At 42.2% G+C, this 17,058-nt stretch overlaps 1 protein-coding gene across 7 annotated transcripts in view; it reads right to left on the bottom strand.

Annotated features, from left to right (window-relative positions):
* CCDC186 (coiled-coil domain containing 186) overlaps positions 1–17,058 on the bottom strand; it is a 55,016-nt gene that overhangs the window by 19,089 nt on the left and 18,869 nt on the right. For all 7 annotated transcript variants that reach the window (XM_053312709.1, XM_053312706.1, XM_053312703.1 and 4 more), the window contains 8 exons: positions 12,358–12,484; positions 10,449–10,577; positions 9,098–9,310; positions 7,637–7,756; positions 5,899–6,003; positions 3,895–3,993; positions 3,631–3,717; positions 397–539 (listed from right to left, as the gene is read on the bottom strand). In XM_053312709.1, coding sequence (XP_053168684.1) covers positions 397–539; positions 3,631–3,717; positions 3,895–3,993; positions 5,899–6,003; positions 7,637–7,756; positions 9,098–9,310; positions 10,449–10,577; positions 12,358–12,484 — 1,023 coding nt within the window. The remainder of the gene's footprint in view (positions 1–396; positions 540–3,630; positions 3,718–3,894; positions 3,994–5,898; positions 6,004–7,636; positions 7,757–9,097; positions 9,311–10,448; positions 10,578–12,357; positions 12,485–17,058) is intronic.

Genomic DNA, 17,058 nt, shown 5'->3' with positions numbered 1-17,058 from the left:
TAAAAGCAGTCAATTGTGCACACAGCTGGAGGGTGGAAGCAATTTTTGCTGTTTCCCCTTCCCTCCAAGAGTACTTTTGGATTCCAGAAATATGTCCCTGAGGGCCACACAGTGCAATTAGCTGCATGGTAAGCCTTTTGCAGCAACTTCTCTGCAAGGCCGCAGCCTTTCTTCACCATTGTAATGCTACAGAACATGTTGGCCATTATATTCAAGGTTAAATTATTCAGTTAACTTTTTGACACATACAGCATTATTTGGACTGCATCCAGGTTCCTTGGCTGCACCAGGATGTATTGCATATTAAAAGGAACAAAATATTTTAAAGGCACAATAATCTAAATAAAAAACTAAATCTAGTCCATAAAACCACAGTGTATAAACACAACTAGGTACCTCTGATGCTGTTCCTGCAGCTGATCTACAATTTTTACTCTGTCCAGCAGATTCTGAATCTCAGCCTTTTGACGATTAATAATTTCTCTGTATTTTGATAATTCATCTTCTGTTCTCAGTCGTTCATCCTCAAGGCACTTGACCTAATGACATCAGAACATGTTAAACTGTTTTTTTTTCCCCCTGGTATGTTTCACTGGCTGCTTAAGTCAAAAAGCTGTTATTTGGGCAGTTAAGACATGGCAGCTATCACATGGTCTATCTTTTCTCCTCTTAATCCCATTTTTGACAACTTGTTCTTTATTTGAAGTCTTTCTCTCCTGTAATTCTGGGCACAGGAAGGTATTCTGGATTCTTAGCAAACTGCTGCAATGAAAGTGTAATTTCTTTTTCAGGATCTGAAGTTTCTATGTTATGGAACTCTACCTTCATCCATTGTTAGCTACAGTTAGTTGGTTTGTTAATATCAAACAGTGGAACATATGATCAGGTACCCAACATAGAATCCAGTTATTTAGGGACCTGTGACAACTATAGACCCATGTATTAAGCAAGTCTTGTGGAAACATTTGGGAGGAAAGGGAGAAGACAAATATAAAACAGGAGTTTGCTACAGGAGATGGGATTCCATATACTGCTCATGAGCCCTCCAGAAAAGCTTTCATTTTTCAAAAGTAGCTTTATGGCCCTTAAATTTACAGAGAACACTTATCACAAAAACCAAAACCGTGATGCTGGTAGTATGTTCTAAATGTTTAGAAATCTGGGGGCAAAATAGCAAACTACAAAAATTGGCTGACATCCTAGCAGTGCACTTCTGCAATGAACTTAGTTATGCTCAAAAAAGAAGGTTGCAGAGCTGAATGAAATCTGGTGTTCTGTGATGCTATGTAACTCCTAATAGAAAACCTTCTCTAGGACATATACAAGTTTGCACAACACTGTTGGGCATCTTGTCAACATCTTCTGCTAGCATAAGGACTAGTTTCAAAACAGACTTTTTTTTTTTTAGCGATAACCTTGCGCTATATCCTTAAGCTAGCACAGGAGCACTACACTAATGCAATACTAGCACCTGATATAGCAGAACTCACCACACAATGTTCTTGTGCAAGCACATCATTCAGCAAGTGCACCATTAGGATGTTGGTTGCTATATTTTAGCATCCTCTGCATGTAATGGTCCTTTAATGATTATGAACAGAAAGATTTAGCAACATTCACGTTTCCTAGGTGCTATTAGCGTCAACAAAGAGTCTAAAAATTCTGCTGATATAAAGGACATGGCTTCTTCCAACACAATAGGAACTGAAAACAAAGACATTTGCGTCTGTCAGGCAAATGATATGCCTTAGCAAAAAAGTTCACTATAGGTCCTTGTGAAATGTATCAGTTGAGATCTCAACTGACAATTATCTTTAGCCTCCCCTGCCTCTTGCTGAAAAATTCAGATTTGTGGCAGCACCTGGCTCAGGATACATTTCTACAATAACCCTAGGATTCAAGATTAAAAGCACCAGATATAACCCTGAACCAGTAGCTTTGGTTTTCATTCAGCAATTCATTTGTTTGAGGAAATTAAGTCTTCTGAAGCTGCAAGACAACTTCAAAAGGGGAAATTTAGAGATCAGGGGAGGACAGTGACATCACAGGTGGGTCTGTTGCAGTAACAAATATTTTAGCCAAATCCCATGAACACATGGCCAGCAAAGGCCTCATCGATACTTCTTACACTGGAATAGTACTTTAAAGACCAAATAGTTCATTTTCAACCAATATAAACTGGAAACAAAACACTGAGATTACTGTATTACAGTATTGCTTTCCATGTACTTATGTTAGGAATGTGCCATTATATAATACACAATCATCGGTTTGGATCCAAAGGTGACCTTCCATTAGCAGAAAGCTTCTTTTGCCAGTGGGACTGCTGCTGCCACTCCAGTGTGCAATCAAGAGATATTCTTCAACTACACAGTCGTTTGCAAAACTTAATGCACTACGTATTCCTCTGGATTCCATGTTTGTCTACAGTTTAAATCCCTTACAGAGTAAGAAAAGCAAGCCCCAATGGCTGAAGCACAGTTTCCCATTGCAAAGCATGCTTTGTAACATAGAAGCACAGGAAGATGCCTTATATTGACCATTGGGTCAGACCATTGGGTCCAAAGCTTTAGCCAGCAGTCTCTCTGAGTCCTACCTGGAGATCCCCGGGATTGAACCGGGGACCTTCTGCATGCAAAGCAGATGCTCTACCACGGAGTGCTGGCCCCATTCCCAACCATGTAACAGGGACCTGCATAGGGGTGGATCCACCATAGAGTGGGTGGGTTCAAAGAACCCAGCCTGCACAAGCCCACCGGAGTTCATTCCCAGCCAGAATTGGCTGGCTGGCTGCATTTATTTCCCTTCCTCTCGCTTGCTGGAGGGAGAGGAAGGGGAATATATGCCTCCAGCCACCAAACACTGGCTGGGAATGAACTCCAGAGGGCTTGTGTGGGCCCTCTGGCTATCAAGCCCTGCCCACATGCGTGTGTTGTCATGCCCAAGGGGCATCACTGGTGCACATGGCGCTGCCAGAGATGGGGCAGAACCCAGGCCTCTGTTCCCTGGCTCCACCACTCGGCCTGCATACATCCTCGCCATAAGAACTTGCTTTGCATCAGGAAGTTGTTTGCACTCCAACAATTAGCGATTGCTTTTAGCTGGGACTTGGGGATTTCAAGTGGCTTAACTGCTAGTGGTTGCTACAAGCATTTTGCAACAGTGAACTATTTGTGCTCCAGTCTTTAGAGTGGCTTGTTACACAAAGGGCAAGCTACTGCTTGCATAAAAGCTTGCAGAACACCACCACAACATAAACTCCTTCTGTTCATGCTTCTTTGACTCTAACCTATAAACGCTCTTAGATTCTACCTTTAGAGAAGCAGATTTCGTTATGGACTTTCATAGAGAAAACCATCAATGATTTTGCAACTCCATTTTGCATTGACAATCTATGCCAGGCATCCCCAAACTGCGGCCCTCCAGATGTTGCTGAACTACAACTCCCAGCATCCCTAGACACAATTTTTTGTGGCTGGGTATGCTGGAAGTTGTAGTTCAGCAACATCTGGAGGGCCGCAGTTTGGGGATGCCTGATCTATGCGATCGAACTACCTGGAGACATTATAAAATCAGCAATCTTTATGCTCACTTTGATTCTTCTGGTTACAGAGAATTCTCCTTCCTCACCTTTGTCCTTAGCGTCCGGAGCTCATCCATACCCTCCTTAAATGTTCGTTTCACATCTTCAAGTTCTTTTATTTTGGCATGATGTACCTTTGAAAGGGACAAAGCACAACACTGAACATAGTCTGGAAAAATATGGGATTCCAAACCCCTTACCACCTAAATAGAACAGCTATATTCTGGACCATGCTCATGGTTCCAGCAGGGATCTTACATGATATTTAATATTGTCAAAGTGCAACCACTGAAGCAAGCAATGTATTTTACCTCCAAATGGTCAGACTTCTCTTGTAATTGTTTTTCCAGTTCTCCTTTTGTAAGTCGAAGTTTTACATCCAATTCATTTGATTTAATTTCTTCAGATTCCTAATAGCATTGTAGTTAAATTAAAACAAAAATAGTGAATTAGCAAGTGAATTACTCAACCTAAGCACCCCCAGAAGTCCTAAAATTGCGCAACACAATGGTTACCTAACTTTGGTTACCCTGCTAACTTGGCAAAGAGGCACCTTTTACCATGGTGATTCTCTTTATTTAGCAGGGGGAGAGTAACTGGCCCTATCGACCCCCAGCACAGTACTTCCAGTGACTGTTGTTGGTGTCTGTATTATGTTTCTTTTAGATTGTGAGACCTTTGGGGACAGGGATCCATCTTATTTATTTATTATTTATCTATGTAAACCACCCTGAGCCATTTTTGGAAGGGCGGTATAGAAATCGAATTATTATTATTATTATTATTATTATTATTATTATTATTAATTGTGATAATTCATACATCCAATAGGCATACTCTAGGCATCCAGTTACTGTGTTCATATCTCCCAAAGCACATATGGCCCCCAAGCTTTCTGACTTTAATTTCTAGTAAACCAAGCTTGGAGTCCAACAGTGGATTTTTCCAGCTGCAAGTAACATGGAGCCTGCACAACTCTCAGAGTAAGATACACAAGTTGAACGAGTATGTGGACTACCTCACTAAAGGGGGAATGCACAAAGCTACCCTTTCAGACATCACACTGGAAGCAGGAGACATGCATGTACACTCTAGATGCAGGTCTTGATGCAACAACTGCATTTCCCCCTCATACAGGTGGAGGGATGACATCAGACTTTACTGCAAAGTGGAGAAAGGAGACATGGAAGTCATTCAACAAATCCACTTCCTCTTTGTTCTCTTCCACCTCTCCACCTAACTCAAGAGGTGTAGATTACAGAAGACGTCAACGCAGGACTTGCATATCTGCAATCTCAGAAGGGGCAACACCAAGTTGCTGGAGATCTTGAGGCACAGCCCTGCAGTGAACCCACCTTGGCACTCCTTCCTCCAGAAATGCTTCCATTCTTACCTTAATGGGGAGGGACTGAGAGAGGGGGATGTGGCCACAGGCCAGGCAACAGCAGTCTGTAGTATTTTGAATAAAGTTTTCTCTTTTTGTTCTTTGTATTCTACCTGCCTCTGAGTGGATTTTTAACTCAGGAAAAAGGAGTTTTTTACTCTGGTGCAAACACGTCTCAAATTTGATTGCTCAGCAACTCACTACCAAGAGTTCTCTTCACGTGTTGACTGCATGTGGAGGGGTGTTTTTGTAATTTTCCATTAGTAAATGAGAAGGAGAGTACCCTGGAATTTTGCCCACACCAGGGAGGGATTAAACTCTGTTTAAAAAGTGAGTGTGATGGCAGCAAGCACCAAAGGAATAGTTTAAGTTTTAAAGGAATAGCCTTTGTCGAGCAAACATGGAGGAAATGATTCAGCATTTCTCTTCCCCTCGCGTGGGCTTGCTTTGAGACAAAGGCTGGGCTTTAAAGCTGCTACAGGAACATACCACATAGGTTAAGAGTCTAGAACACAAATTTATTAATGCATTTGGGTCTTTAGCATCACCACCCATAGGTGGTGACACTAACTATAGCCCACACAGAGCCCACTATAGCCCACACAGAGCATTACCCTATCTGGTCTCAGGAAAACAAAGTTACAGTATTAATGCCCTAAGACTGCACACAATCAGCACAATTAATGGGGGCCCTCTATTGGTGGAGAAAGGTGTATAAAGTCATAACATATAGAGAGAGTAAGATGAAATAGTAAGTGTTGTACATTCCAGAACACTTGTTTCAGAAGAAAAAAAAAAAATCTCAACCAGTCCTGTCCATGAAAAGGATGCTATAACTTCAGATTTATGGCAGCAGGGGCTGGAGAAGCTTACAAGAAAGACTGTACACAAGTTCTACATGTTAAATCCCCTCAGGAGACATTATGCCTACTTGATATGTTTTTATCATCTCTTGGCAGTTCTTTCGTATCTGGTCGGTTTCCTCTTTTGCCTGAGTCAACTTGGCTGTTGCCTCTTTAAGTCGCTCTTTGGTTTCCTGAAGAAGAAGAAAAAGAATAGTACTTAACCATTATTAATGTAATGCTAACAGTAAGTTAAACATGGTATGAAATTCCTGCCCAGTGTTGCCATTGGAAAATTCTTTCAGAACTGAGAAATCTGAACATAGGCTGCAATTCTAGGCATCCTTACATGGGAGTAGCCCTCTTGAACTCAGAGAGGTTCACCTCTGGTTAAATATGGCAGGGTGCAGCCCTCAGTGCCTTCTAGTGATGTGCATGGACCGGTCCAGAGGCCATTCTAGAGGCCTCTGGACCGGTCTGAGCATTGGGCGGTCTGCAATGTGCACATGCGCGTGAGGTGTGCACACGCAAAAGGCTTTCTGAAGCCTTTTGCTGCCAAGAGGGGGAAGGGGTGGCAGGGAGGTATCCTTCCACCGCAAATGCTTGCAAAGGGAAAAGCGGCAGGAGGGATAAGTACACCCTCCTCCAGCTCTTAAGGGAATACCCACCCCAGTGCCGGACCGCAGCTCTGTGGTTCCGTGGACATCCTTAGCGCCTTCCGTAAAAGCTTGAGGTCCCATGCAAGCATATCCTCTCTAAGATACAGTCGTTGAACATTGTCTTTATTAACCAGCAGAAGGTGACCAAGTAAAGAACCATTTATTACCCAAATGTACTCAGTGGACAATTGTGTGGGGTGTTTAATTCTTGGTGGATCGGATCACTATCATTTTAAAGTCACTAAGCATTAAAGCAGTGGACATTAGCTGACATTCAAAAAAAGCACTCATGTTAGTAGGATCTGCATGGAAGCGAAAGGAGCCCTCGCACTAGTTCCCTTGCTGTTGTGCAGGAGTGCGGATGCTTCCAAGCACTGCCCGCATCCCAGAAGCACTCTGTAAGGGCAGAAACACACCATGGACCCTACTAATATGCATGCTTTGTTAGCATACCTGCCACTTACTGCAAATCCTCTTCAATACAAATACAACGAATATTTATATACCACTTTTCAATAATAAAAGTGCCCAAAGTGGCTTACATAGATATAAATAAATAAAATGGCTCCCTGTCTCCAAAGGACTCACTCTCTAAAAAAGAAATATTAAGATAGACACCAGCAACAGCCACTGGAGGGATGCTGTGCTGGGGATGGATAGGGCCAGTTGCTCTTCCCCTGCTCAAGAAAGAGAATCACCACATTAAAAGGTGCCTCTTTGCTGAGTTCGCAGGGGATGCGGTGAAACTTACTTATGAGTAAACATGCTTAGGATTGTGCGCAGCGCAGGTACTTACACACAAGAACTGCCTACTTTTCCATTCCAGTGCTTAGTATGAACATCTGCAGAGCCTTTCACTTTCCAGTAGGGAAGGCCTTTCTCAGAAAAAAAATACAGTGGTGCTAAACTGTTAGGCACCACAGTTTTCCACTTTAGATCAACTCCCACCAATTCACCCATTATCAACTTTTATTGCACGGAAACTGGAACAGGAGTATTCAGCACATGTGTAGAACTGTTTCTTGACTACATCATTGTCATTTCAGTTCTTGCCCAACTTTCACATATTACCCTGAACTTTTTAAAAAGCCCACTGTAAGAAACAGCCGACCGAATCTAGGGCTGTATGTTTTAGTGAAGAGTATCTCTGTAACATCAGTGTACCAACCTTGTGCAAATCCATTTCAGCCTTCAGTTTGTTTTGGGCCCATTTAACTTTGATCACATGAGAGTTGATTTCTTCTTTTAATTTCTCTGTTTCTTTTGACATTCTGGCAGCTTCACTTTCCTTAAAAAGATAATTGTAGATTGTTAGATCTGAAGATAAACCTTTTAACTTGGTATCACTAGAGTAGCAGGATCATATGCTGATTAAATATCTAACTTGCCTTTCTCCAAGTGCACACTTAAGAAATTAACTCAAACAAAAAATATTTTGAATCTTTGGAGGATCCTACCTTCCCATAGTGGTATTAACCTGCAACAGCAAAGATGAAAGAGACTTATCTTTGGAAAGCCTCTGAACCTCTTTTGTAATCTGATGATGGTGAATAGAATTAAGCACTTATTTCCCATGCTTTCCCAATGGCTGATGGGAGGTGTAGCCCACCATAATCAGGTACCCAAGGTTGGGAATCCCTGCAGTAAAGCATGGGAAGCTGCTAAAGTTATTTGTAACGCTGGTGAGCATTCTGGCCATATTCGGTTTTACAGAATTACAAAGCAATTGAAGAAATAATCATTTTAACCTCGTGTGTGCCTCATGCCTTTAAGACATGAGACTAAGTGTAACGCACTATCAAGTAATTCAGACATATCGCCACACGGGGGCAGCAAAAATCCTCATAATTCAAAGAAATATGAAATACTTCCCTAAGCTAATGTTTTAATTGTTTTCCAACCTAGGTCTGCTTTAGTTTTGGGCAAGCTCATCCGTCAGTATGAGAAATGACAAGAGATTTAAACATAGTTGCTGACATATTGTGCAACGTCACACACATTTGTAATGTAACATTTGTGCTGTTGCGCAAGCACAAAAAATGCACGCACTGGCATGAAAGTGCAACCGTTATATATAACTGCCACTCCATTTGTGCTATTTTTGCACATTACTGAGTGAACTTTATGTCCCACCACGTGTAACATTGCACAATATGTCAGCCGTTATTTTTATTTGGATAAACTACCAAAACACTTACTGCAATCCAGAAGAATGCTCTGAAACTTAATAACCGACACAAATAATCCAGCAGTCTTATCACCCTAGGTATTTAAAAATTCCATGATCAACCAGACCCCTCCCTCTCAAACCAACAAAACAAACAAACAGACACCAGCAACACATAAACAAAAACTCCACTCCAATTGTTTTCTGGGTCAACCAGCAACACTCAACTTTGGGATTATGGCATGTTTTCAGAGAAGCATGGCTGCATCTTGCTCCCTTTCAACTAGAATGCTCACCTTCATGCTCAGAATCTGTCTCATACGCCACTTCCCTTTCAGATGGTGAAAAGAGAAGTCACTTGCAAAGGGATTATAGCATTTTAAATCATTAATTAACTTTAATTCAAGTTAAATAAGCAGGAATAAGTGAACTACCTAGAAAAAATAAACACCAGTGGCCTACCTTGAGTTCAAAGAGCTGGTGCAACCGTGCTTTTTCCTGAGAAAGCTGCTTTATTTTGTTGGTGAGTTTTTCGATTTCTTTATTGGCATCTCTCAACTTTCTTTCAAGCCCTTCTTTTTCCTTTCGAAGATCTAGGGACTCCTTTTCTCCTCTAACATACTTCATTACCATGGCTTCCTTCTCTTGGCGGGCTTCTTCACATTTCTTGTTTGCCTTTGAATATCAAACATTACACATTTACTTTGGGTAATGAAAGTCAACGTGTGTCTTCTCCCCCCACCCCCAGTGATAGATAAGATTATAAAATCACTGCAGCTGATACAGAGACCTAAAATTCAAATCTACAGAAATTCATCTTCTTATGGAGGATTGAGAACACATAAAGCTATGTTCAGCATAGGACTCCCATGTCTTTTAGCCTGGCTCTCTGCAAAGCCAGAACAGTTAAAATAAACATGTTGCTGCCCAAAGCAGTTTACAACCTAAAATAAGTGAGACATGAGGAATGAAAGCAGTGTGTGCATGTGGGGGTAGGGGAGGGGTAGAAAGTGAGGAACAAGGACACATAAATGATGAGTTAAAAATGTTGTTTCCTTATTATACTTGATCCCTGCCTTTCGTTGGATGAATTTCAGAGCAGCGTTATACCATGTTGTTCCTCGAATAACACTGTAATAAATCCAGGGCAGGCTAGAGTTACCACTGATTTCCCCATGCCCTGACTAATGCTACATTGTACTGCTAACTATTAAAAAGACTGTTCGTTTATCAGTCTGGATAGCGGCAATAAAACATTAAAGGACTCATAAGTACTGTATATGATTCTAGCTTTAACAAAAGGCAATGATTCAGATTTCATTTCTTAAGCAATTCCATTGCAGAAGTACGTTACTTATGATGGTTTGCCCAACTATAAAGGTGCTCAACTTTCAATTAAAAATCTGTTCCTATTTCATGCATACCGTTTGCTTCAAGTTTCTAGAGAGCACATTCCTTAATGACCATGGCTGACAGAGCAAGGAAGTGCTGACATAGTGAGAAGAACAAACAGCATTTCCAGACTAACTCACTGGTATATTGGGGAAGGGGGCATTTTTGATGACCTCTTCTTCCTCAGGCAGTCCTCTGTTCCACCCAAAAGTATGTCCCTGAGGGCTGTGCAATCCTCAGGGACACAATGTTGGTGGCACAGAGGACTTTCTGGGGAAGGAGAGTTGTCAAAAAGTGTCCCTTCCCTGGTGCAGTTAGTCTGGAAATACTGTTAGCTTGTTTCTCTCATTGCACTGGTGCTTTCTTGCCCTGGATGTCAGCCATGTCTGAGATTAAAACTTTAAAATTCCTCTACAGTCACCTGATCTGTACGAAAGGCCATCTCTTTGTGCAGCTGTTGGATAGCATTTTTCGCAGAAGCATCTTGGGATATAAGTTTATCTTTAGCAGCTTTAACTTCTTTTTGAAGGTCTTCTATTCTGGCCTCCAGCTGCAATGGTAAACAGCAGGTTAAGAATAGAGCAGAGTCAGAAGCTATTTTGGTCATGATTGAAAGAAGCATTTAGTTATTTGCAGTTTGCATGCAGGTTTAACAACTGTGATACAATTATTGCATTTGTTATTTGTGAGAAGTGACACAGAACAAGATCCCGAAGGCTGCAATCCAAAGCAGCAATATGTATGTATACCAGAGCGCCTTAAGGTGCTGTTTCTGCAGCAGCTGCAGCAAGTCATTACATTTTTAGCTGTGTTCAGGTTCATCTAAGTTATTCTAGACTGGCTATGGTTAAAGTCAGCAAAAGGAGCCAGCGTGGTGTAGTGGCTAGAGTGCTGGACTAGGACCGGGGAGACCCGAGTTCAAATCCCCATTCAGCCAAGGAAATAATAATAAAGGTTTGGTAACTGCTTTATTATACCTTCAGTTCCAGTTCATGTAAGAAAGTTTAAATATTCACATGATAATGTACAATGATATTCTACTGGTATCGGAATCAAAATATTTAACCAAGTAACTACCCCACCCATACAACCATGTCCCAATGCAAATTGTTACATATTTTCCCCTGAAACATATTAAGGTCGTTCACATGACCGGTGAAACCTGGGTAGGAGTGGACTGGAGAACCCAAGGTAGAGAGGCTCACGTGGAGCCTTGGGCCCTGCTCCTATCCAACTGCTCCAAAGCAGGGCTACCCCATACTTTTATCTTGGTTACCTTCCTACCTCAACAGCCCCAATCGTGTGGGTGATTGAGGCTGTTTGCAGCAGCTTGCTCTCCACCACCGAGTGCGGTCTATAGAGTGGCCAGGAAGCTGGGAGCTGCTGCAGTGACACAGGCAGCCTTTCCACTGCCCATGCAATGCATTGTGGGATACTGGAGGACTTCCTCCTCCAGATCCCTATTCAAGAAATTGTCACTGCACCAATTATGGGGGCACATGTTGCCTGATCTTCTAGATGAGCCCTCATTTGTGTGAGGGAAGGCAAGTTGTGTCCTACCTTCCCCCACAGCCCACCCCAGCCTCTTGGGTCGTATGAACGACCCTACTGGCTGGTATCCTTACTATCAAAGTGTGCATATAAACAGCAGCTTCGTGTGCACAGTGGGATTGCCCCTGCAGCTCAGGTGCTACTGCAGATCCGTTCACTTTCATGCATATTTTTGCATAACGGAGTCAGTGCATTCTCCTTCCGCTGCAATAGAGGGCTTTGGGAATGTAGGAGAGCACCCCAGGAGAAGTCCCCGGCAGTTGCACAAAAATTCAGGCGTAAGGGAACCGACAGGGCTGCAGCAGTGATTCCGCTGCTGTGTGTGAAGCTGCTCAAGAGTCAAGCCACCAGGCACTAGAACTAAAGCTGCTGCCAGATATTTTGAAGGCTGACCTAATGTTAGGTTCTGCCAAAGGTCCATCCTACAGAAGTCCTTATCTACATAAATCTTTCTTGATTCTAAATTTAATTTTGCATGTATACACCACTTTCCAGGTCAGCCTCCCAAAGCAGTTTACATCAAAGCATTAAAGTAACCATTAGTAAAAGCCTATATAACAAGCAACAAAATACTCTTAATAGCTAGATTTTTGCACACTGAGCTCTTAAATCAGGTCATTTGATATGCTGTGACTGTCGCTCCTCCCCTCAGAGCCAGAGGGTCATACAATTTGTGGCAAAGTGACATGAAAATATTATCCACTAACCCAAATATCACCTTAGGAGCAGAGACATGCATTTTATAGGAAACAGTATGAATGAGAGGCATAATTCTGTACCTGCTTAATAATGCTGAGATGTTGTCTTTCTGTTTCTGTTCTTTTTTTCAATTCATCTTTTAGGTTGTCCTTTTCTGAACAAATGTCCAAAATTAATTCTTGGTGCTTTTTGTTTTCTTTGATCAATCTGTCCAGTGAAACAATGAAAACAGTTATTAATGAGGCCAAGCATATAAGATGAACAAATTACTACTATGGCTACCTTGCCAACCTGTGTTCCAACAAAGCCAAGGTTTCCCCCAAGGTCTGAAAGGGATTCCTGAGATGTAGCTGTGATTGCACAGGTATTGGTCATGACCAGAGCACTACTGATTTCCCAACCATATACCATATTTACCCAAACAGAAGATGACTTTGAATTTAAGACAACTCCCTTTAAGAGATAGGAGGTTAAATACAGGTTATACCTGTACTTACCCCAAAAGGAAGAAGACTCTGAATTCAAGATGACCCCTCAATTTCTAACAAGGAAGAACCTTGAAAAACCCTAGTCTTGGATTCAGATAAATACAGCAGCTTTTTAAATGCAACCACATTGTTTCCAAGCTATAAGAAGAAAAAGAGCATCACTGTTCATGGGACCAACTCCTTCTAGCCAAAGAGAAAGCAGAGCTGTTCGGTGTGCGAATGCAGTTAAGCAGACGGTTGCATTTACCATTGTGGCTATCAGCCTATCGCACATATCAGATGCGCAGGCTGGAAGGAACATAGCTCATTTTGTGGTGCCCAAAACACCATTAGCAAGTTGCTCACTGTACTCCCTCTCACCCCACTACGCTCGTCCTCTACTCAGCTTCCAGGTGCATTGATAGCTTTTTATGGCACTGCAGCTGCCAATGGTGGCTGTTGACCAATTCTGCTGCACTGGTACAATGCTTAGAATCAGCGTATAAACTCTGCACACACTACCAGAGGCAGAGACCTTCCTCTGATGTGAAACCTTCTTAAACTTTAATTCCCGCACAACACTGCCCATAACAGAGAGGCTGAAAATGCAATAATAATTCTTAGAACAAGAAGTCTTATGCAATTTGGAAAATAAACCCAACTTAGAAAAATTCTGATATAACACAACTGTACACAAAGGGCCTGATGAACAGGTGGGGGGGGGGCACTGGTATCTGCTGCCTTCTTCTGGATGATTGATGCTGGGCAGGGGGAGGGGGGTCATATGCTGAAATATAGACACTCTTTCCACTCTCAGCCACGAGCTAACCTCTTGCTGCTGCTTTCAGGCAGTTCTTCTAAGATCTTCTCCCAGTCCTCCTGCGTTCTGGCAGGAGAGTCTACCCTTGGCCTCCCCAGCTTCCTCCTCACTGTCCCACCACCAACTGAACCATATTTTCAACCCTCTGCCCAACTCCACCCTTACAACTCCAAGGCCAATGTTAACTTTGCCACAGTCATCCTGGCTGCTATTCTGTGCAGCTATTGTAATGTGATGCTCCCAGCATGGATTCCTATGTCACCACTACCAGGAATGCCTGCAGGTGATGTGAGGAACTCTCCCAAGGCGAATTGCTTTGGAAGTTACAGTCACTGGTTGACATCCCGACTAACAAAGCAATGGCAGAAGGATGTTGTGCTAGCTACTTGTGCTAAGGCTGCATCCTTGCGCGTGTGAAAACTGCAGGATGGCTCATATGCTTGAAATAAAACTTTTACACAAGAGTGCCTTAGCACAGGAACACAATTCTGAAAATCCTAGGTTTTTTGTGCAACCATGTGATCTTTTTGCATTAGCACAACTTTGCTTGCAAGCACTTTGTTAGTCAGGATAACAGCCACTGTGTGGAGCAGCCGATACCCAGGTGTGGTTTTAAATAGACCAGGAGAGCTGGTCTTGGGGTAGCAAGCAGGATCCTTTGCTATGCAGGATCCACTATGGTTTGCATTTGAATGTGAGACGACATGTGTGAACACTGTAAGATATTCCCCTTAAGGGGTGCTCTGGGAAGAGCACCTATGTGCTTGCATGCAGAAGATTCAAAGTCCCCGCCGCTTACCCCAGCATCTCCGCGATAGAGCTGAGAGACTCCTGCCTGCAACCTTGGAGAAGCCGCTGCCAGTCTGTGTAGACAATACCGAGCTAGATGGACCTGATTTGGTATACGGCAGCTTCCATGTGTTTATTCGCTCGTCTGACTCCATCACAGTTTTTAGAAAGCTTGGCTTTTTATCCAGGCCTTTACATGATTGTTTTATTCCTGCTTCTGTGTGTTTTTATCCATGTATTGTTTTTGTGCTTGTATATTATATATTTTAAATCAGATTTGTTTTCATATTTTTAGCTTAATTACTTTTAACTGTTATTTTTATTATATGTGTTTTAACTTTTGTAAACCACCTTGGGATTGTTTTTAATGAAAGGCGGTATATAAATTTAACAATCCATCAATCAATAAAGGCCAGAGATTCATCCACCCACCTAAGCTAGTATCCTATTTCCAGTAGTGACCAGCCAGATGCCAGATGCCTCTGGGAAGTTTTTATAAATAGGACCAAGTAACAGCCTCTCTGTGTCATTTATCCTCAAAAACCAATATTCAGGCGTATAGCCTCAGAACATGGAATTTCCATTTAGCTATCACAGGTAATAGCCATTGATAGCCCTATCTTTAGGAATTTAAGCCTTTTTAAAAAGCCATCTAAACTCTACATCCTGTGCCCAATTATCGGTAGAGCTTGAAGTGCACAGCTGGAGCTACCAGGAAGCTCCTGCAAAATACAGGCACCTCTGTTGTTTAACCTACAAACCACAAAGGCTGCTAGAATACAATGGTTTGAAAGTTTGGATTTTTTTAAAAAGCTTGAGCAGCATTTCAAGGCAAATTACACACTTAAAGCATACAAAGCACTTCACTGTTGTCTAGGCAATAAGCTGCATAGAGAAAGAATAAGCATGTGTTTAACTTGCTGGCCTTACACAAACTATAGCTGAGTCACAACTTCAGAAGATTTACAGCTGTAGCGGCAGTTTTAATAATGCTCTGATCAGAAGTTGCTCAACTCCACTTAGGGTGCCCTTTTGAAAGGTTTCTAATGGCCAACAGCAGTTTCCCCGGCAAGACCATTTCTAGCACAGGCCATTTTGGGGCAGTCCTGTGTAAGGATGACTAGATACCCCATTACAGTAAAGAAATGCTCAAAAGGTCTAAGACTGCATGGGGAGAAAATAAATATTGCATTTACTTGAAACCAAGATTAGGTTTTTTCCAAGTTGGTTGTTAGAAACTGGGGGGCTGTCTTAAATTCAGAGTGCTATTCCTTTTGGATTAACACAGGTATAACCTGTATTTAACCTCTATATTTTAAGGGGCCATCTTAAATTAAGGGCCATCTATTTGGGTAAGTACAATACTGGTGTAGCTCAGTGTGCAAACAATACTGGAGCAACACAACAAATCAGCACTGGTCCAGTGAAGACAAATGAAATTTAACCTGCATGTCCCTTTACAACAATTCTGAATGATAGCCAGCTCCAAGCTATGGTACAGTTTTGAATTATGCCAAATCATACCCAGAGAGCATAGAAATTGATTATGCGAGACGGATGATGAATTAACTTTTCAGAGTCTCCAGTCATAATATTTTGTGGCATTAAGCCAGCGTGGATCTAATGGAAATGGTCCTTTAACCATGGTTAAGGGACTGGGATCATATGCTCCCTCCTACTATCATTGGGTGCACAGGAGTATTAATCTGATCAATCTTGGGAACACAGTTCACTGGTCCAGTATTGTCTACACTGAGTGGCAGGGGCTCTCCTGGATTTCACAGGCAGGTGTCTTTCCCAGCCCTACCTGGAGATGCCAGGCTTTGAACCTGGAACCTTCTGCATGCAAAGCAGATGCTCTACCACTCAGATACAGCCCCATCACCAGTTCAAGAATCTGAAGTTTCTTGGTTGCAAATGATGGGTTAGAAGCAGCCCAGGGTTAACAAGAATGAAAACATTACTCAAACCACAGTAAAGGGCAACAGGAAGGAAGCTTACACAAGAGGGCTGGGGAGCTTGTGGCCTGGTTTCGTAACCATGATTGCTACAGTTGACTGCTTTTGCATTAATAATAATAATAATAATAATAATAATAAATATAAATAATTAAAGTACCGATAATTAAAGTACCAAATCCAGTCAATAACATCTGGTAGACTGGGTGTATCATCATCATCATCCTCCTTTCATCATCACCATCATCCACCAGCCCACTGAAATCCTTAGTTCCCAGACAAAAGGTTACCCTCTTTGAATTTTACCTCAGTTCATAGCAATACAATTTAGATCTGGAAGTTATCGAGTTACAGTGCTGAGCTATTTTCAAGTTAGGCTTACAGCAGAGAATCTCTATTCTTACTGTGGGATCCAGGGATACTTTATGTTTACAATAAATGTCTTTAAGCCCGGAAGCTCTTCACACGCCAGTTTACCTATAGAATCTGTTGTGAATGAGAAGTCTCGTAGGCACAAGCATGCCCTGCTATGGTCTCGACCAATAAGGAATCTGGAGCATAGCTCACCCCAGGACATGACACTCTCTGTCTCTGAAGAAGCTGCTTTGGAAAAAACGGTCAAAGGGCATGATTACTATTTCTGCACTCAAATCTTGATGCTAGGGACTTGGGGCTACTTCTCCCACTGATTTTCATTCATGCAGTCTAGGAAGGGGAAACATGAGGAGATAGTTTCAACAGCGTCCA

The sequence above is a fragment of the Hemicordylus capensis genome, chromosome 3 (genome assembly GCF_027244095.1).
Source record: "Hemicordylus capensis ecotype Gifberg chromosome 3, rHemCap1.1.pri, whole genome shotgun sequence".
Taxonomy (NCBI): Eukaryota; Metazoa; Chordata; class Lepidosauria; order Squamata; family Cordylidae; genus Hemicordylus; species Hemicordylus capensis.
Note: the sequence above shows the minus strand (reverse complement) of the source record. Positions and strands in the feature narration are given on the sequence as shown.